General features: G+C 40.0%; 1 protein-coding gene across 1 annotated transcript in view; it reads left to right on the forward strand.

The window, feature by feature from the left end:
* The window catches only part of LOC115382020 (contactin-associated protein-like 4), an 84781-nt gene that overhangs the window by 9669 nt on the left and 52115 nt on the right, over positions 1 to 22997 (forward strand). Inside the window, 3 exon segments of the mRNA XM_030083665.1 lie at positions 8688 to 8881; positions 14585 to 14732; positions 15842 to 16045. Of these exon segments, the coding sequence (XP_029939525.1) occupies positions 8688 to 8881; positions 14585 to 14732; positions 15842 to 16045 (546 nt within the window).

Consider the following 22997-nt stretch of genomic DNA (forward strand, 5'->3'; position numbering starts at 1 on the left):
AAATAACGTTAAAGATGTATTCACCCACACTGCTAGATCAGACCGCCATCTGCAAGCTGTTTGTATACTTCAGTGGGAAGAGTTTGCATTATGATCATTACACTCATACGCACTGTATGCTTTTTGAGTATGTATATATCAGTAGATGATATGAAACTAAGAAGGCAGACAATCACTGCAGCATCTCCACACAGCTGTTCCACTGTGCCCTTCCTCACCATGGGAACAGAGAGACACAGTTCTGGGGTTGATTTGAAAGTGATTTCAACAATATTGTTCATAGCTATTGTTTATTGGTTATAAAATACATGTACATCTGCTCTTACAGTGGATGACTACATGCATGTCATTACTTTCAACTTGTTACGACTGTCTCTTTAATCAAGCTCATCATTAGCTCTGTGCAAAGCCGAAATTGGTTGATCATGTGACCAAGAGGCATAGCAACACTCGCTAACTAGTTAGTCTTTTCCTTTTGGCCAGCACGAAATGCTACAGTGAATGAAAAGACAATCAAACTGTAGACTAAAATAAAATCGAATGGACTGGACTAAAGAAAACAGAGTCTGTCTGTACCGTGGAAAGCTTTGTGGGAAGGCAAAAGAAGATAAGAACACAAAGCATATCCATTTCGGTTTACGGACGCTACATGTGGTCTACCTTACTTTACATTTTAAAACAGTAAAAGTGAAACACACACCACCAACCCCCATTGTTCACATCAATCAACAAATACTGAAATCAATAACAGTCCTAACAATGGCAGGGCACTGATGAACCAGGAGAGAAAACACTGTCACAAGAGGGAATACACACTGAAGGACGCCACAATCCATGTCTACGGGACGCCCCACCACAGGGACCACCCTGGCCCAGCTGGATAGACACCCACACCACCAGCTCCACCATCCAGGCCAGAACAGTCCCCAGGACTAGAGGTGCTTTATAATTTTAATAAAATGACATTATGTATTCTCTGTTAGAATACAAATTTCAGTTTTAAACAAAATAAATTCCATCTACTGGAAGACTCAAATTCTCAGAGTTTACTCATCATGCTTTGAAGTGGTGTCTCTTTGACAGTCAGTGTTACAAAATAAATATCTGAAATGAAATAAAGAAATAGTGCCTATTCTCAAGGAAATCAAAGTGCAATACTGTAACTCTCTTTTCAGGTTGTACAGGGCAAGTAAACAAATAAAGACATATAAAATGATGTTCTCAATACCTTTTCTGTTTTTGTTATCCAGCTTTAACAAAGTGTCTCTTTTAGCTTTTTTAATGCTAAAACATAAACAACGGCACACTCAAATATACTATCAGAACCAATACTTTCTGAGGAGATCAGAAGTGATGCTTTTCCAATGACCTCTTTGAGCAAGCAGAGCCGCTGTCAAGGCATTCTCTCAGGGATCATGTTATACACAGGAAACTACCATAACATTCAGGACAGTGACTCTGACGATTTAAACACATGTTTAGGAGTTCAAAACAATCAACACCGGACATTTTCAAGAATTTTTTTTTCAGGACTTATTGTGTGAGAACATAGGTGGTGGAGGTAGAATGGTTTTCATGCTAAGCTGTCAGCTTGACTCCGTGTGGCCTGCTTCTCTCCAGTGATCAGAATTTAGTGAGGTTTGGTTGAGTGTGCAGAAGTTAACAAAAACAATCATACAGGTTTTCGACCAGAGCTAACGATTTGTTGTTAATAATCAGCTCAGTGTTCATACATTCACAACCTCTACTTGGAGACTTGTACTGTCACAAATTTGCCTTGTTGACCAAATCACACATAGATTTGGCTTCTTAAAACTGAGAAAAGTTTGAAAAGAACTGTGTTAATACACATAAAATGCCAAAACAAATTACAGCTTTAGATCTGCCCTGTTTGTAAATAAGTTCCGATTTACTTGTGTGCCACATAGTTTAAGATATATTAAAAATATTTACATGTTGCTTGCTGTACTCCTAAGTTGCCAAGTATGACCCTGGGACCAATCTTGGAATAGGAGTGTTTTAAGAGTTTAATGAATTCATAACAACATGAATGCAGAGTTAATAGTGAAAATCGTTTTGTGGGGGAGTTGTATGAAATAAAACCATTTGAGGGAAAAATTGTGTGATTTCCAATATTTCAGAACTCTGTGGTTATGACATCCTGCATATATGTAAGACTTTATGGCATTACTCTTTGTGCATTTATAGCATTCAGCATGTAAGTAGACGTCTCCACAGAAGCACCAGATTTAACAGCCTGAATAAACAGAACCATCCTCTGCCAAGAGTCTCTGTCATGCAATCAGCTAACTCGAAGGGAAAACTGAGTTGTTGTGGAGGTCTTTGCTTTAAATTAAGCCTAGTTTTGCTTAGTGTGAATAAACCTCTTAATGGAAAAAAGTTTGTTTCATGATAGTGATGATTTACTCTCCCTGTACTGCAGCAGTCTTTACTTTTCCAGTGTGAAATAACAGCCCATTCTCCAAAAGCTGAACACATATTTTTTACTTTTGATTTCAGTAAATATCGTCTTAGATTGACCATGCCTCTTTAAAACTGTACATTCTGCATCAGTCTGAGCACAGGGTTGCTGTTGTTATCTTTTATCTTTCTCTATATACATAATTAAAAAAAAAAAAAAAACAGCAGCAGACTGTACTACATGCATTATGCACACTCATTTGTGTTCGATTCATTATTATCTTTGACCTCTCGTTGGAAAGTCAGGGACAATCAAAAGACCTCATGATGCTTGCGGGCCACTTTTTGACCAAGGTTGATTCAGTGTTTAGCAGTGGCAGCAACAAGTGCGGTCATAATTTTGATAATTTAGAGGGGTGTTCATGGGTTCAGTTCTGTAATTCTGGCGTATCTGTCCTACAGATGTCATCGTATGCTCATTATTATTATCTAACATTATTAGATTTCTATTTGAAGTGATTGTTATTTACTAGAATAGAAACAGTGCACTGTACAATTGAAGAATACTGATGTTAAGGTAACACTTTACTTGAAGCCCCCCTGTATAACACATTATAAGTACATTATATCACTTTATAACTATAGTTATAAACACTCATAAATTATCACAATACTTTATAACATCAGGACCTAACCCTAACCCTAACCCTATGCTGTATAGTGGGTTATAAAGCATTCTGATCATTTATCAGTGTTTATAAACTTATAATGTGTTATACAAGGGGGCTTCAAGTAAATTGTTACCGATGTTACTTCTTCCTCTGCAGCTTCAGTGTTGATAAGTATGGACACCATCAGCTGTAATGGTCTGTTCATGCTTCTGATGTCCATGTGTCCGCTCGGTCCACGTTGGTCCATGTGATGTAAAAGTGGTTATCCACTCCTGTCTGCGAGGGTCTGTGTGGATCCCTCCACAGCCACACGTCCGTGTGCAGCCCAATTTTTGTGACCGTGTCGGGAGTATGTGCCGGTCGCAAATGGATCGGAGCATCAGAGAACTGGGTCACCACTTTGGTTATACATGTTCATGCGTGCATGTTATTTATCTACAGGAATGTGCAGACCAATGCACATGCATGGCCTCAAAATATTGCATGAGAGGAATTGAGTGCGCATCAATAGTCTGCGCACACTTCAAAGTGGACTGCAGACACGTGGATGCAGATGAGCGTGAACCAGTCTTTACTCTGCATCATAACGTAGATGTTAAAAAAAGTGATGTGTTATGTGTTATTGCCTAAAACTTTGTTAAATCACATACAAGGAAAGACATGTTTTTGTGAAATACTGGTGCTTTAATCCCAAAACTGATATATTGAGGAAAAACAGAAAACAGAATTAAATTTCTTTAATATGCATACTTATCACAAGCATTTTATAATGTTAAGTAACATTGTCAAAAACATTGTTACGCACTCTATTATTTTTGAGGCCTATACCGGGTGGTTAGTGTCATACTGGAGCACACCGTAATGGTTTCTATTAGATATCGGGAGGAGTACTGTTACACTCTGTCCCTCTGGATTGATGACCTTCTAACCCATTTTTTCATTTTTAGACCACCCGTGGAAGCGTTTTTGTCATTTGCCCTTTTAGAGGTCATTCTCCCCTGAGTGGTTATATCACTGTGGTTTGGGTTGACATGAATGTCCAGCAGAGGTATGATGTAGTATCCCTGATCTGTGTTTGACCTCCATTAGATTACAGGGTTTGAAAAAGATTTTTGTGTCACTATGAATAGTTAGGGGTAGAAAAAAAATCACGACCCACATGGCCGTGTGACTAAGAGAATTCAGTGGATTTAGTGAATTGTATTTTTTCCACACAGATTTCCATTCACTTATTGCTTATTCTGGAAAAGCAGCATTATGAAACTCACTCAGGTTCTTGCCTTGTCTTCCTATTTCCTGCTCTGCAGTTGTATAGTTTTCAGTTGACTTGCCTTCCATTGTCACTTTTCCCTGTTTTTTTCCTTATTCATGCTTTCTTTCCAATTCCATTGTAATGAGTAAAGGTCAGTGTGTCTGCTCTCCCCTGTTGTGCTGTCAGTGTCCACGCCTGCTACGGAGGTACTTAAAGGCTCTGGCCTTTAGCGGCTGCCCTAATGAGTAGGAAGCACAGCGAGGCAAAAGCGGTTGATCGCAGACACAGATAATTCAACCCTAAAGACGCCACCAAAAAAGTCTCCTGGAATTTTTATCCTCCCACCATACCTTATCGAAAAACAACCAAACAAAAAAGATTCCATCCATCCATCCATCCATCCTTTTCTCCTGCTTGGTCTATGTGATTTGGTGGTAGTAGTATGAAAAGCAAAGAAGCCCAAACATCCCCATCTCCAGCAACATTTTCCTCATCCTCTGGGGGTCGAGACACCGCCAGACCAAAGAAGAGATATAATCTCTTCAGGGTGTCCTGGGCCACCATCAGATCCTCTTAACAATTGGATGTGATTGGTAAACCTATAATGGGAAGCGACCAGGGGGCATCCCAATGCAATGTTCAAAACAAGCTGGAATAGCAGCTCGACTTTGAGTCTCTCCTCACTCCGTAATGAAGAGTGAAGACTGCCACCCGGCAGAGAAAACTCATTTCACTTGCTTGTATCCCCGATCTCATTGTTTTGGTCCTGATTCAAATTTCGTGATCGCAGGTGAGGGTGGGGTTGTCGATGTTCTCCTGCAATACAATAATTTAGAAGTAATTTAGCAGAGGTTGGGATGAATTCCTCACCATGCCGTATGGTGATTCGTGATTCATGTTGTTGCAGACCAAAATTCAAAATTCCAAAATTCACATTGTTTGTAGTGTTTAATTCCTTCATAATTCCATCCTTCATTTAACAAGTCAGTGTTTCTCGGCTCAGATTTCTTCTGCTATCCGACGCTGTGATTCAGTGGTGCTTTACAGAAATGTCATGTTAATCGAATTCGCAGGTCCTGGTTTAGTTTATCTTTGTGCACTTCAGTGTCCCATAGCATTTCACACTTGTCAAGGTGTAATTGAAGTTATCAGATTAGGATCTTCAGTGTTTTTCCAACTTGTTGTGAAAAAGGTTCATATTCACCGAAGCTTTTCAGTTCATTTTAGTTCAATTGACATTTCCAACAGGAGCCCAGTGGCAACTCTCCAGTGCTGTACTCTGGAACAATCTGAACTGGAGGTCATGACCAGCTGTGTTAATTGAAGAGGGCTGTGTAATAGATATGTTGAGAAGAGAGTGTGTGTAAATTTTGGTTGAATTGTATTATTGTATTATTGTGATTGATATTGTGCTTAAGTCAGCATGAAATCACCTTCATAAAATAACTTCAAGTACTTTTCAGGCTTTATCGTGTGTGTGTGTGTGTGTGTGTGTGTGTGTGTGTGTGTGTGTGTGTGTGTGTGTGTGTGTGTGTGTGTTCATATGTATGGGATGTGTCTAGCTCTGCACTGTAGGGGTGAAATCCCTCCATCTGCTGCTCAGGCACCATGGATTTGCTTTTCTCTGACTCAGCACTTTTTATAAAACACATGCATGTGCGCGCGCGCGCACACACACACACACACACACACACACACACACACACACACACACACACACACACACACACAAACACAGACAGCCTTTTCAGTATTCAAAGTGTTGTTATCGACAAAAGCGCTACAAGGACTCTTTTTAATTTCCATCACCTCCAGTGTTTCTTCATAATCATGCTCCCTCTTTTGTCTTGCTTTGCTTTTAAGTCACATTCAGACAGAACACCTGCACAAATGTGCGCGCGCACACACACACACACACACACACACACACACACGCACACACACTTCTTTGTGTCAGGAGAGGTCATCTAAAAAAAACTTGCAGCTGGGTGGGTTTTGGCTGTATCTGTGAAGGTTAGCAGCTGTATTATAGAAACATCTCTTTTCTGTTTCTGTGTTCCTTCCTTTGACTTACCTTCTGACCCCACTCACTCACCTCCAACTCACCCGTCCACAATAGGTTCAATTTTCCTAAATCAAACCTCTTGTGAAGAAAATTCATTGTGTGAAATGACACGAAACGGAGTTCAGATTGTGTAAATCCTGAGGGTTTTATTCCTGGCATGTTCTCTATTTTGAACTGGACGACTCACAGAGGTTAATTTAAAATCGAGACCTTTCATTGTTCGAATCAAGCAATTTTGTTTTTCATTGGACTGTGCTATCAGTTTTAAATGCCATGCATATTTATTTCATTTATTCAAAGGAATACTGGTGCCAAAAGATTAGATTACACTCTGGAGAGAAGCACATAGGCAGAGGCTTCATTTTTATTTTTCTATAGCACAAAGCATTGGTTTATTTCACTTAAGATCTTACACTTATATTGTGCAACATGAACGTTTAACTTCTTGTATTTGTGAGTATTGTGCCTGTCGTTTGTATCGTTTGTATGCATCTTTGTTTTCTCTTACTTTTACTCTGAATTCACATCTGGATCACATGGATTCACATCTGAATCCGAATCTTTTAATCAGATAGCATGGCTTGAAACATGAAACATCTGAGTGAAAACAGAACTACTATTCACTAAAGTTGTTGTCAAATTGCCCTTCCAAATCATAAAAAAATTCAACAAGTTCAGCTTGATTTTGCAGTGCTTCTTTTCCCTGATGAAACATATTATAGCAGTGTAAAGTGTTTGGAACATTGTTCTAAAGCATTAAGAGTGATGAGACACACTGCTATGACGGTTTGCATTGAAATTAAAAATAAAAACAAAATAAGATCACTAAGCTGCTGCTGCGCTTGTGTTTTTTTGCAGCAAAATGAAGTGTATGATCATGTGTTCAGGGGTAGCTCGCTGCGTTTTGTGCTGACAGCAGCTGCTGCAACAGCTGGAGTGGACGTCCAGGGATGTATGAAATTAGCTCTCACTGTGTTCATATTGCAACTAAACAAAAGTTGGTCCCATCAGTACTGTTAGATGTCTAACAAGACAAACACTTGTTTTGTTTGTTTGTTTGTTTCTGAATAGTGAAATAACTGAACAGCATAGTGATGCACTGCTTAGAAATCTTAGCTGTATAAAGGTTGACAGTGTGGAGATATGTCAATGCATTGTGTTGTTTTCACATGAATTTTATAAATTCCAGCAGTAAAACATTCAGGCGGATCATAAAGGGCTTTGGTATGTGTTCTAAAGTAGTGTTAACATTTGACCTGACATAACTGATGTAACATTTTAGTCACTAACATTATCCAGTGTTGAATGGGTTAAGATGCTAATGAAGTTTCATGACATTAACAGCCCTAAACAGGCTGATACAAGCAATAGGAAAGAGAAATGGGGTTAAACCCCCTTGATAGCAGAAAACAAAACCTGCATGCAGAACCACACCTACAGTTTAGGTGATGACCGTCTGCCTCACAAAGAACAAGACAATGAGCAGCAAACAGCAAAACAAACAACAATAGAGAAGGATAATGCATCCCAATAGTAACAATTTTTTTCCACATTTTTTAAGCAGTCCCAGTTTAGAGACATAAATTAAAGTAAAGCATCCCTTACCAAAAGTAATTCCCCCACTTTTGAAGAAATGAACTAAGTGCAATGAAGTACAAGCTTTTATGACTTGAAGACATTACAGGGTTACCTTCACAGCTGTAGTGACTTTAGTAGGTCTGAAAAGCATGTTCCACAGGAGATGAGCTGAAAGCTCTTTTCACTGTGATTTCAGGAATAAGTAGCACTCTGAGAATGAAGTGTTCAGCTCTGTTAATAAGATATAAGAGCTTTTTTATGATATGATGGAGCCTGGCTGGTTTGAGCCTTGAATGGTAAGTATCCTTATGAAAATTAAATTGTAATAAACTATTCATTCTCTATGATTTGGAACATTTCGCTCCAGAAAAAAATTGTTTTGCAGACCATTAATGCGTCTGGAAATCAATCATCGATTTTCTATGGACATTACAAAGAGCCAACTGGATCCGTGTGTATGTCCATACTATGACGGGCCAACTCAAGATTCAGGTCCTTATCAGTACCAAACTGTGAACGTAGAATTTTGAAGCTTTGGGCCTTGTCTCTGGATTGTAGACTGAATCTATTCAATCCCAACAGTGTGACCGCATGTCTTAACAACGACAGTAATCCTTACGGTATATTACTTCAATTACAGAAGCACAGGTTGGCATGTTCTTTGATTAACTCTTAGTTTTTGTCACTGTACCCTGTGCAGGAGCTGGAGGCTGGTCCCCCCTCATCTCAGACAGATACCAGTGGCTGGAGGTGGACCTGGGCAGGCGGACCCAGATCACTGCTGTTGCCACGCAGGGTCGCTATGGCAGCTCAGACTGGCTGACCGCCTACCTGTTGATGTTCAGTGATACAGGACACAACTGGAGACAACATCGGCAGGAAGACAGCTTAGGGGTAGGTCTGCCCTCTTAATTATATACTAAGACTAGTCAGAGGGGTGTAACAAACTGTGGAATTCATGGTAATCCATCACACTGATGCAGTAATTCTTGACCTCTCGGTGGTCCCAGCAGAACATTTATTCAGCGTTTTTCCAATATGCTCTTTCACACAACCTAAAAGTCCAGAGATCAAAACACATAGAACATGTCTATTTTTAAATGTTAGAATGTGTTTCCAATTTTCACGATTACACCTATTTTTTTTAATAATTTTATTTGATGATTTTATTTTTTCAAATGTATAATTCTGTTTTGTTATTTTGTGGTCATTAGTGCTGTCAGCTGCCAGACAATCTTAAAATCTTTCTTGGACTGTTATAATAAATATTTATTCTATTCCATTCTCTAATGTTCTTACTTGACATTTTTTTGTCCCTCAAGCATCAGTCATTAGTTGCACGGTAGATTTCCCTTTAAGAGTGCTGCATGGTGACTGTTGGGATCCGGTGTTCATAGACATTGTTTACTAACTCGTGCTTGTTGAATTCTTTTACATTGAAAGTCCTTTATGTATCAATGCAGTGAGGTAGAACTGTTTTAATTATTTTCATTGACATTTATTTTTTGCAGTAATCAATTCTTAAACAGTATGTTTCATTGAAAATATTTATTTTTATCTTTCCATAAATAGTCCTTACACCTGCACCCACCATATGTTTTGAATCACACCATGGAAGACTTCATCCTTCACAAACTATGATCTTCCAAAAAAATCTAATTGAAATCCATGAAATATTTTTGCAGAATTTTCAGTCTAGTACGAAGTTTCCAATCAGTTGAAAGAAATTGCTGGAAAATAAAGGGATGAATAAACTATTTCATTCATGTTTGTATTGTAATTTGCACAGTTTAATCGAAAACGTACCTTTAGAAATCAAAAAGTGCTCGCAGTTTGGCATTAATGGACCATAAAAGGTATGTTTTCATCTGTTTTATATAAATTCTATAATTGTTGCAAAAGAAAGAAAGAGAGAGAGAGACAGATACAGCTGAAATGTTCTTGGAGAGGCAAATCAAACTTTGGCTCTCTTGAAAAAAAAATACATGCGGCCTCACGGACATGGACATAATTTACATTATCAGTTGGGACTGGTACTGCCTGCAGCAGCAAGTGGGCTCACCAGGAGTCTCTCACTCTGTATTAATAATAGATGGAACAATGAAAAGAATCTGGGCAGTTCTCTGTCGAGGGGTATGGAGCTGCTGTCAAAGAGTTTAACCTCCACTGACAGGAGGCTGGTGTGGTGCTGCTGTTCAAAAGACTGGCTACAGTAGAAAAAGTCACAGCTTTGATTCCTGCAGAGGCAAAGATGTCCATCACCGGCTTTCAAGCATGCAGCATGATCGCTTACTTTGTGTGAGCCGTTCTTGTGAGAGTGTCAGTTCGGTGCTTACAATGTCGACGGGTGGGAGAAATCAGTGAGAGACATGGCAGAGACATCATGTGGTGGACTTAAGTACCTTTACACTGCAGTTTCTTCACATCTACATGTATTTTATCTTCTTTTCTCAACTGTAATCAATACTTTACTGGGGTTTTTTTTTTCTCTTAAAAACACTAGTCGACAAAATGACTGATCAGCACCAGGCAAACTGCTGATGTTGAAGTGACAGGAAACCGCTCAGGTCCCAGCTGAACGAACTACATTAGACAGTTCGGGAGCAGTCAACCATCTCCTATCTGCTTTGTGAAAGTGCTGCCTTCTCATTACAGTCCAAAGAACAGCTCTTCATTACAATTCAACTGAATATGATTTTTCCTTAGAACAGGATTCCCTTCTCAAAAGCCTTTTAGACTATTGGTAAAAAGAGCAAATGTGACTTTTCAGCTTAAAACTTGCTGATTTCACTCTCAGCTTGAAATGTGTTTATCCAGGTCATCTTTCAGTGTCATACAGCTTCACATATTACCAGAGCACCTTTGATCCAAGGTATAATTTTTACTAAACAAACTGAAAAAAGTACTGTCGTCTTCCCCCTAACTTCAGTACCTGATGTTTCTTTCACTCCCCTTTCTTCACATTGGAAACATTAAGAAATTTAGTATAACTTTATCACAGTTTTGGGGCATCTGTTTCATCCAAGAATTTCAGTTACCATATATACTTTTATAACTGTATCTTCTTTATTTTCTGGAAGAGTATGAGTCTAAACTCACATACATCTGACAGCTACAACTTCATTTCATTTAAACTACATTGACATATTTCTGCTGGTTTGTTAGAATAAATAGCAGATGGAAAATCGCTTATCTTTTTAAAATTGTATCGTCACTGCCTTGTACCAAGTGGCATTTAGTCACTAGTCATTTTGCCATGACAAGCAAATACACAACATCATATACCTATATACATATATGCATATAAAAAAGTAATGACACTTGAGGTGTGATATATTTCCTAAAATCTGGTCTGACTTGGTAAAACTACCTAAAATATATCTACCAGAGACAAAGAGGGAGGCACAGAAGCAGAGAGAAGATGTTGCGCATCAGCTAAAAATCAAAATAGGCTGTCATCAGACAAGACGCTGGTCGCCCCCAGCTACACTCAAGAATATACAACATACACAGCTTCTCTTTGAGGTGCAACAACTGGAACAGCAAGCAGCCACATACAAATTTCAGTTGAGAATTGTTTCAGTTTTGTTCCTAAAGGCTCGTCCATGCTTCACATGTACGCGTTTCCGCGTCCGCTTCGAAGCCTCCGTGCACCACCGATGAGCACGCGCTTTCTCCCACGCTACATTTTGGGCTCAGCTGTGCGCGTTCCATGCAGGCGCGGTGATGCACGCATCCTCGAGGAGCTTTTCCGGCACCACAGACTGTTTATCTGCTCCTTTATTACAGATTATTTATAGGAAATGAGGCACATACATTGTCAGTACACTGTCATGTAGTTTTAAAGTTTATTTAGCCTTTTTTTCTGTTTCTGAATTGTGGGGGCGGCGCCGGAGCTATTAGATACTTTCATTTCTGTCGCAGACCTTATCCTCCCTCCATCCAGAGTCTGCTCTCTGTCCACGAGTTTTTCACTCTTTGGGTGTCTTTCTGTGGAACCATCAGACTGTAGCTCTGTCTGCCGTCACTTTTACTGTCATGTTTTGTTTGCTGTGGCGCTCTGGCGCATGCGTATATTGGCGTGACCTGCACGCAGTGCGGTCACAAAATCTGGCTGCTCCGTGGACGTCCGCGGATTGGTCCACGCGGACCCTAGCGGACAGGAATTCATGACGATTTTTACGTCACATGGACCAACGTGCAACGCGCACCCACGCGGACATGTGACGCGTGGACATGTGACGCGTGGATGGGCCTTTACATTTTACTAAGACTGAGACTGTAACCTGTTATTTTCTATAAAGACAAAAAACATGATAAGAAAAAGCACCTGTTACTTATACAATTCAACGTGGAACATTTTTCAGCACACCTGAATAAACTCCTTTCAGTTTCCAGCGTACTAATCATACTGTAGTGACTCTATAGCGTTCAGCGTTATATCTTATTGATTGGAATGAAAAGCTGAACGTTGTTCGTTGTGCTGGCCCACATCAGTGATTTGGAAGAGGAGCTGGAGTTTGTGTGTTTGAAGAACTGGAGGACATGCAGGGAGATGCCAGCTAGCAGGGTTGCTGATTTCTGGCTTTGTTACAGCTGACAGTAATTATTTGCTTACTTAAATGAATTGGCAGTTTGCAAGCCAATTCCTCGCACTTTTTTCTGGCAGGTCCTGGCAGACAATAATACTGATCCATGAGGAGCAGCAGACAGCAAACCACAAACTGATGAAATACAACAGGCTACTGAATGTGTTACATGAGAATTTTTTTATATTTTTTTGCTGTTGTTAGATTCACTTAAGGAATCTTATGTTTTAAAACAAAAATTTACAACAGTAGATTTAACGATCACCAAAATAGTTCAAGTCTTTAGCCTCAAAGCTGAACATACATATATGTAAATATATGGAGGTTTATTTATAGAGCTATATATGAATTGAAAAAAGATGCTTTTTGTTTGAAATGAGATGTGAGATGTGTAAAAACTGATCAAATTATGGCGAAGATTATTCAATTCAATTTAGCTTTATTTATAAATTGCCAATTGCAACATAGTCATCTCCAGACACTTTTACAGAGAAAACCCAACAGATCCATTATGAATAATACGTAAGACTTGATTATTGGCAGTGATACCTTTCATCCATCTATCAATCCATTACAGCCGAGAACAGGTGAAAGCTCAGTGACATCCTGGAAATGATGTGTTATTCCCCAGTCTAGGAGCTGACGGGGCACAACGCGGGCTGGGCTTGTCTGCTTCATGATAGGACATTACAGTACTAACTCAAACACACACAGCCATTTACAAAGAAACTTACATATAAAAATTATAAGGACTGTTAGCGAATGTGTCTTTTGGATATTTTGGGAGAATCAGAGTAACACGTGAAAACACCACAGGGAACATATGAATTCCAAATTCATAGGGTCTGTCAACCTTCACATTAATTTCATGGTCCTTTTTAATGAAATAATTAGTCAGATCAACCTGCCACAAATTCCATTTCCAAACTGATTTGAAAAGAAAAGTATTAAAGCATAACCTTAAAATGTAATATCCTTTGTTGCTTTGTTTCGGTACGGACTGAGTTATTCATCCACTGTTACTCTGTGATGCTTTCTCATTTCATCACCCACTACTCATCTTCATCGTATTCTCAACCCACCTCTTTTCCATTGACTGAAGGCTTGTCAGAGGCTGCACATATTTCAAAGACGCTCGGGCGAGTAAATGAGATGCTGCTCTCCTCGGCCTCCTCAGCAGGAAACAGAGCCATTTGTTGAGCTTAACGCTCTGCTGCCCAGCCGGCTCAGCCCTTCAAAGTGCTGAAGACGGCACTGAGATCACAATTATGCAGTGCCGAGGAAGTCCGTTTCACTCACGTAGCCACATCAGTATACACTCAGCATACTCACACACACACACGCACAGAGGTAATATCACACACTCTTGAGTAAAGAGGACAGACACAAGCGCAGGTCCACACTTAAACATAACTAACCCCAAATGCATCTTGTATTTTCCTTGCATGTGGGAGCCTGTCAACAACAGGAACAAGTGCGAGATTCCCACAGGCAGCTGATTGGGGTAAAATAGAAACCATTAGTCTTTTAAGGAGGCTTGGAATGGAGACAGAATAGTCCCAGAGTTATTGATCACTGGTCAGAGACTGGGGTGAGAGACATTATCAGCAGTTAGGATCAATGGCCTCTGTGAGCTTGAAGTTTGAAAATGCAGAAAGAGTGTCTCGGGATCAAGAAGATTAGGTCGACTTTTTCCCACATCAGCTATACATTTCTCTAATAATGCATCTTTTAACCCTTTCAGTGAAAATGTGCTCCCATCTGCTTAAACTCCTTTCTGTCAAGAGGCCCCTTAAAAACCCAGAGAAGACTTTTGAAAAGGAATGAAATTACTTTGTAGATATCCATATTATAACTCCAGTCTGAGGTACCTCAGGCCTGTATACTACAAAGAGATTTTGATCATCTGCGCTCCTCTAACAAGGAGAATCCCTCTCCGCAACAAGCGACAAACCAGCGGCTGGATGTAAAGGAAGAAGGCAACTAACTTGTAATTTTGCTTGTGCAGGCATTTCCAGGCAACAGCAACGCTGACACTGTGGTCCAGTACAAGCTGCAGCAACCTGTGATAGCTCGCTATCTTCGTTTGATCCCACTTGACTGGAACCCCACTGGAAGGATTGGACTCAGACTGGAAATATACGGATGTCGATACAGTAAGTCTGCTCTCAGGCTGCAACTTCTGCTCCATAAAACCACTGCAACATCATAAATATGTTGAGAATAATTAGTTTTTTTTTTTCATAGCATGCGTAGTGACTATGATCATTCATTGTGTAACAGCAACACAGTGACTTTGATCACATATCAAAGCAGGATGCAATCATTTTGATTATTTTCCCCTTTTTTCTGCAACATGAGCAAGCCTTTTCTGTCCTCTGTGATGTCTTGGATACGGTTATAAAACAAATGGCTTTGTTGAGTTTTGAGAGAGAAAATAGTTTAATTTACCTTCATTTACAAGTTCACACTTATGCACCAAAGCTAATTGAAGAATTTCAAGAAAACAACACAATTTTATGCTTAGCCACTAAAACTGAGTATGTTTTTTATAGTCATGACCAGAAGCCAGCCTTGATGAAGATGCTGTGGTGTTTATTGTTGAGGAGGCACAGGACTTTCAGCTGCTAAAAAAAATTGCACAAAAATAAAAGCACTTGTTGCTGCTGAAACTGTAAAAATAATGTCATGCAGAGGTCATAATTGTTTGCTTTTCATTTATTCGTTTGTGTAAAACACAATGGCCTCTCTCTTGCTGCACAGAGTGCTATAACTCAAGGAAACAGTAAAGTCTTGTAAAATTTTCTGTCCAGACAACATGCAGGCAAGCCAAGTGTCTAAGGTAACAGCAATAACCCTACTCTTAATAAATGTCCCAAACTAAACATCAATATTTAGCTTAGGCCATTGATTTGTTGGTTTATTTGTGTGCTACAGATATCTGATGCTGCTTTGTTGAAGCTTCAAAGAAACAATAAGCTGTTAAAACCAGGAAAGAGGTAGAATTTTTAGTTGAAGAGGATACTGGATGTTAGGAAGCTAAATATACTGACTGAACAACTATTGGAAATGACAATACCAAATTTAGCTGCCACTCCCTTGCATTATGTTGCACTGTCTTTCAATAGTAAACAGCATGAAACCCATCTTTAGAAGCAGGCAATTCATACAAGTTTGATTTATTACCAATACTGTAGCACAATGCATGACATTTAAATGGATGAAGGGAGTAAATGGATTTTCTGCTACTGTGTGTCCTTCACAGCGTCAGATGTCGCAAGCTTTGACGGCAGCAGCAGCCTAGTCTACAGAGTGAACCGCAGGCCGAGCTGGACAGCGATGGAGGTAATTTCTCTGAAGTTTAAAACCTTGAGAAACTCTGGGACCCTGTTTCATGCGGAGGGACAGAGAGATCACAGCCTCAGTCTGGTGCTGGAGAAAGGAAAGCTGCTGCTTTACCACCAACAAGGTAGGCCACTGAACTCCTGAGTCTGAAATTGATGACTTATTTAATATTTTCAGTGTACGTTGAGGCTGGGTTAAAAAAAACAACAATCTTCCACCAACCCTCCCCATCCATCTTCTATACCTGTTTAATTCAAGTTAAGCTGCAGCAGCTGGAGTTGATCCCAGCTGACACTGGATAAAAGCCAGGATTCATGCATAGGTTCCCATTCCAGGAGAGGAACATGTGGGAGGAAGCTGGAGTACTACCACAGGGAGAACATGCACACAGAGAAGTGTAAAGCCATAGGATGACTTCAAAATCAAGGCATTAAGGGGCAACAGTAGGCGCTGCTGACCAAATTACTTGTGCATATAAAATTATCCTGATTATGACAAAGACGGTAGTCTCAACCGTGACAATGGGAATATTTTTCTGAGAAAGTGTGTTAAGGTAAAACAAATTCTCAACATCTCCACATTTTAAATGTGACTATACGTTTATTTCTAAGATAATCAATTACAACTATGATTAACCTGTGATTAAGTTGGGATTAGACTTTAGAAACCTAACACAGCAGTCTTAGGTTTTTACAGTGACAGTTACAGTATTTCTCAGATTTCGAGACTTACGACTCAAAACTGCCACAAATAAGCCCAACCTTGTTTGCAATTGCCAGGTTTTTCTTTTTCTTTTTTTTTTTTAATCAAATTTGGTTCTAGCAGAACAAGTTACCTCAGAGTCATGATATGAAGAATGAATATCATATTGGTTTGAAATTTTAGGTTTTTCTCCTGAATACAGTTTCAAAATTGTAGTTGTAGCAGGTCTGAGGCTGCACTGCATTGCCTTTTGGGATGTTCCACATTACCAGCCTACACAGGTTGAAATTATGAGAGATGCGCTGCTTTACTAATCCACAGTCTTTGTGTCTTGGTGACATATCTCCTCCCCCCACCGGCCAGTTTTTAAGATTAGCAGCTTGTCAGGCCAATTTTAACCTTGCTTTATGTTTAAATCCTAGTGTTCAGTAGAATGACAGCAGGGTGGGCTCAGAAACAGGAGCATGTTGGACTTGATTCAAAAACCCCTGATTGAGCCAATCAATGTGAGGTGTGTGCAATGAAGAGTGACTATGGTAATACCGAGTGAATGACAGGCCATCTACAGGTGCTGCTGTTGTTGTTAACGACCAGCTCAAAGGCTTTAAAAAGTTTCCCCGCATGATTGGTCAAAACAAAAATACCATCTGATAAAGGGATTCTCAGCTTTAATCAATGAATGTGCTGATGTGAAAATTAATTTCTAAATGAGTATACTTGGCCAGCCCTATAAAAGGTATTTATCTTCTGTCCTCTCTGAAATCTACACAAATAATTCAACAGGCTCCAGCAACAGGATAACACCGCTGACACATTTGGGACCATAATAATCAACAAAAAACTCTTGAAAAGTTGAAATCAAAACTGTGGGGAGAATCATGCGTCAGCACAAGGTGAAGAAACTGTTGTCAAGGGAGATCCCCTAACACTTGTGGACCTGTGCTGACAAAGATGGGAAGCACTCTTTGTTCATCACATGAAAAGGTAACGCTACCATTCCACCGAGTACACAGAATGCCAAACTGCCAGCACGAGCATTAGCAACCAGGCTCACTAATAAGCCTCTTTTGGGAGGCGAGTTGAAAGCCCAGCAGCAGTTACTCTGTCCTGCTTTAGTGCGGGTGAAAGGACTCATATCGCTTTCCGTTTGTCTTCCTGTCACACTGTGAGCCGTTGTGTCACTGGGAATGTATTATTTTGGGAAAAAGAAAAATAGAAAAATAAAAAAATTCCATCCATCTCAGACATGATGCTTAATCCAGAGTCAGGTTATGGGCACTGGAGCTTATTCAAATTGTTGGTCAAGAAACAGAGAACATGGCAATATCTTGTTCGTTCTCTTGGAGACGTAAATGAAATTAAATTTTGAGGCTGGCATGGTGGTTAATGCTCTGACGACAAAGGATTCAAATCTAGCTGTGATTGGTGTTTGCATGTTCATTCATTTGCTTTTTCTGAAACTGATCGGTCAACACTGATATTAATCGATGACCTGAAGTTGACTGTAGAAATAAACTTTATGGAATTTCTCTCTGCGTTGAATTGATGTAAACAGCGTCTTCTTTAAGTCAGGTGGGATTAGCTCCAGTGCCCCATGACCACAAACTGAACAAAGTGTTATCAGAGATTAACGGGATGGACAGAATTTATTGCTTGTTGCATGTGATTCCATTATTTTACCATTTAAGTAAAGCTATCATATCTGTCTTGCCTCATTCATTTTATGATTTAAAAAAAACTATTGTTGAAAAAAGAAACAGAAAAAAACAGTGATTATATTTCAACCGGGAATAGCTTTCCTCTGATATTCATCATTAAAACTAGGCAACATGTTCTTCAAAGAAGCCACAAGTTGCAATTATATAATGGAACACTGAATCTCCCTTTTAGTTCACTGTGTTCTTTTGCTTTAATGTGCTCTTACAAGGCAGCCATACTCAGTACCTGAGATGATTCCTGTCATTTTATGCCTTTCGAAACTGTCATGTAGTGTACTCGAAAACGTCTCAAATATTCAGAATTTTTCTAAACATGGTCACCATTAAATACTAAACCATGTAGATCAAGGCTTGAAAGTCAAGTTATTTTTTCTTAACTTCTTTAGAGTCTTGTTTTTATGTAACAAGTTGTGGAGATTTTTCTTCCATTGAAACATTGCCCAAGCATTGCAACTTCTTTATTTCTCCACTCAGTATCCGACCAAAAGCTTTCTAGTCCCAGATAATCTATACATGACTGCTTAGAAATGTTAATGAAACAGAGATATTTAAAGGCAGATGGATTTTTATTCTCTGCATTTCATTGCTCATAAACGAGCTTGGTATTTTTTAAAATACAAAACCTTTTTTTTGTCTTCTGAAAGGGACTCTGTGTCGTGATGATTTATTTACATAAAAAATATTTGTCCTCTGTATCAAGTTTCTCTGCTTTTCCCCTTTAAGCCTCATCTTTGAGCCATTTACACCTCGCATAACTGTGATACCATTTATTTCCACTAACCCACTGCAGTCAGGTTTTTGGGATTGCGGCAGTGTCTCGGACAGAGATTGAAGCTCTGTGCTGTAGGGAGGCAGAAACTTTCAATATTTGAATTTAAATAAGAATTTCTCAAGTTCATTTGGGCATTTTGCCAACAAACTTTGCAGCTCAGTCTTTCTCTTCCTTTGTGTTTATTGCCTTGAAAAATGTCATCTTAATGCTCGATTCGTGCACTATAATTATGCTCCCACTCAGGCTTCATAGTTCCTATCATCCCATCTCTATATGTGGAATTTAATATGTAGCACATTTTGTCCCCATAATGAAATGGTCTGAGCTTCTTTTCAGTCTGCATCCGTCTGCTGAGTCTCTTGCATGTTGTCAGATGTGATTTTGTCAGACGCCACTGATCACATTTAGGGAAACTCAGTGGAAGTATTCTTCATTCTGCATATGCCTGCTAGCTCACTGCATAGTGTGTTTATTTATGTTTCAAGCAATTTTTCTGGCAAAACCAATCAAATTGTTTGAGGGGCCGTACAAGACATAATTTATTCTGGCCCTCTCACACACATATCACAAACACATGCACATATTCTCATGCTTACACACATATATTTTCCTTGCATATACATATATTCTCGTGCTTACAGAAACATATATTCTCCTTGCACACTAATATATTGTCACTCTTACACACACATTCATTCTCCTTACGAACAGTGATGAGAATCTGTAATCTGGATGAATTTTTATTTGCGTTTTGAGCCTCTTGAGCTTCCGTAGCTACTTGTTGCGCTCTGTTAGTATTTTTAATTATTGTCCGTAATCTTCTGATTGAGGAAATATATTCCAGTTATTTTTGAAATAATTAGTTTGTTATTTGTATTAATCAAATGAAATGTTCAGTTTAATTTGTTCCAGTAAGTTCACTGACTGTTATGCCAACTATTAGCATGGCCATTCTATTTTCCATTAACGTTAGCATTAGGCTAGCGGAGGTTTTTTCCATAATGTTTGTTTATTTACTGTGTCTTAAGGCGTTATATCCGTACGGAAAGCATCATTCAGTCTTTACATGATGGCACAGGGGTTGAAAAACACTGCCCTAATCCTCCAGTTGGGCGCTGTGTAGTGTTATGGTGTGTTTCCACCGGACGCGACGCATTTTTCGTGCGATGAGATTACATACAAAGTCAAAGTAATGACGCGATTGTTGCTCAATCTTGAGCGGCGGGTGGCGAGCGATGACGTTGCAGACGGCTGGCGGCGAGCGTTTCCGGCGAAAAATCCACGCGCCGGTCGACTTGAACTGCCAGTCGGCTCCGCCCACCACTCGCTGCTCGCCGCCCGAAGCCCACCACTTCACCACTCCACGCTTGTCGCACGAGTTGAAATAACTGAAGTCGCGCCAGGACAGCCTATCAGCGTGGAGGTCTTCAAGGACCTGCTGACGTAGGGCATACAGTGCTCTGACCACGCAGAACAGTTGGCATGATGGCAAGGCGAGCGGCTTGGGGAGAGCAGCGTGCGCGATCTCATTTGTCCACCGCTTCTGGTGGAAACGGCATCAGCCTGAAGTAGCGCTGAAACCAGTGTCGTCCAGGCGCAGCTCCTGCAGTAGTGCTGTGACGGTCAATGAACGGCTCTTTGAAGTGAACGACGAGAGCCGGTTCACAGCTGTCTGAGAGCCGTTCCTTTGTGCAAATTGTCCACGCCTCCTTCACGTGTCTCCTGAGTGTCTCCTGAGTCCAGCTGACACCACTGCTTTCATGTAAACAACCGAGTTTCAATTTTCCACAGCAGCTCCAGTCACCTGAACGCAGCAGCTAACTAGCGGAGGAGAGGTGCGTAGAACCCGGAGAGGAGCTGGTGTTTTGGAATAACTGGTTTCCCTATTGGCGACTGGGGTTCTTTCACGTCCCTTGTTGCTGATAGATGTTAACAACCAAACAAAAAGCCGTGTCCGACCTTTTATGAGTCTAATTTCAAACATCTGCTGCCAGTTGCAGCAGCAGCAGGAAATGCTAAAGGAAGTCAGTCCCCAGTTAACAAGGACACCAGTTAATTTGAAACACCGTATTGACCGCTTTATCAGAGGTTTAAGCAATGGAACACACAACGACACAGACGGACAGCCGGGTGCACACAGGACTGTGGGACAAACAGAAGTATCCTCTTCACTGCTGCTGTGCAGGAGACGGTGATGAGGGGGCTGTGATGTTTCTGCAGGATGTTCTGTGTTGCATATTTGTACCGGCGTGACGCGTCGCGCGAATGAATTCACACATCAGCGATAAAACTTGTGCGTCTAGCGCGGCGCGGTGTCATTTGTCGCATGAATGCAGTCGCGTTAATCGCGTCTGGTGGAAACACATAGGTTAGCGTTAGCTGCTTGTCCTGCTGAAGCCACTTGGACGTTGGCAGGTATGAAGAGTTTCTCACTTTCCACCCTGCTGTGAGTCCAGTCTGGAGCAGATGAACCTGTCACCTGCTGCTCAAGCCATGAGGATGAGGATCTGGCCGTTTCTGGGGATGATAAAATATTTCCCAACCCCCAGTGGCTTGTAGCAGCGTTACTCCACTGCACCTTCAATGTTGACCGATCTGAACAAGACCCCTGCTTGAGTTTTCAGCCAATCACAACACACTTCCTTTTCCACTATACTCACTTCCTTTTCCACTATACTTACTCACTATACTCATTCGCACACACATATATTCTTCTCTTACATACATACATTCTTCTCTTACATACATATATTTTCTTTGTACACATGCATATATGCCTATTTATTTAGGTGAATGTATGCATGTGAAAGGAGAATATATGTGTGTAAGCTTGACAATATATGTATTTGCAAGGAGAATATATTTGTGTGTAAGCTAGATATATGTATGTGCAAGGAGAATATATGTATGTGAAAGGAGAATATCCGTGTGTGCAAGTAGAATATATGTGTGTATAAGCATGAGAATATATGTATGTGAGAGAGCCAGAATGAATTATGTCTTGTACAGCCCCTCATAAAATTGAGTATAAATTTTAATTGTTACATTTTGTCAGTGCAGTTCTAAAGAAAAATACAGTTGTTGATTAATTGCTTGAGGAGAAAAAAAAAACACGTTTTATTCTGACTTGTTTTTGTTTTTCTCAGACTTTCCCTGAGTTGTAGCTGCTTTCTGTATTTCAAGCTGGGTCTCACTCAGCTTGACGTCCTCTCTATGATTCTCTCTCTTTTAATCTAGGATGGATACCAGCAACATGTGTTAAGGATGAACTGTGCGGAGCACAGTGGGCTGGCACAGCATAACGCGATAATCTATGCTTACACCGACTCCAGTGTGGTGGAAGCAGTGTGTGTGTGAGTGTGTGTGTCTTTGTGGGTCTGTGTTGGTGTAAATGAGGTTAAACCTGAGGTGTTGTTGGGCTGCCAGCTCGTCATATTATTACCATATGGCAAAGCTCTCATAACCCATGCCATCTGGCTGCTGGAGTATCTCTCAGCTCAGAATTTTTTCCTCCACTTTTGGAAGAACTGAATGTTTTTCTGTTCACTTTATGACTAGTATTGCACTTTCTAGGCAGATTTCAGTTTTTTGCGGGGTCTTAAAAGAAGTCATGTTCTGAAATAGGAGGTTTCTATAAAAATTAAACAAACATACAGCTGTATTTTTTTTTCAATGGTGACAAAATCTATGTTAATTGAATCAGTAAAGAAGTTGGGTAGATCAGAGAATTGAATTAAAAGAAAGTGAGTGATTCAGGTGGAGTTACCTATAAGGAGCCAGGTTTCTGAGAGTCTGGTCTTTGCAAGGACATTACTGTGGATCTGACTTTCAAATTGCTAATGAATAATGAATAGTGGTTAGTGTGATGTTTCAGTAATTTATAG

This window comes from Salarias fasciatus, chromosome 23, assembly GCF_902148845.1.
Source record: "Salarias fasciatus chromosome 23, fSalaFa1.1, whole genome shotgun sequence".
In the NCBI taxonomy this organism is placed as follows: Eukaryota; Metazoa; Chordata; class Actinopteri; order Blenniiformes; family Blenniidae; genus Salarias; species Salarias fasciatus.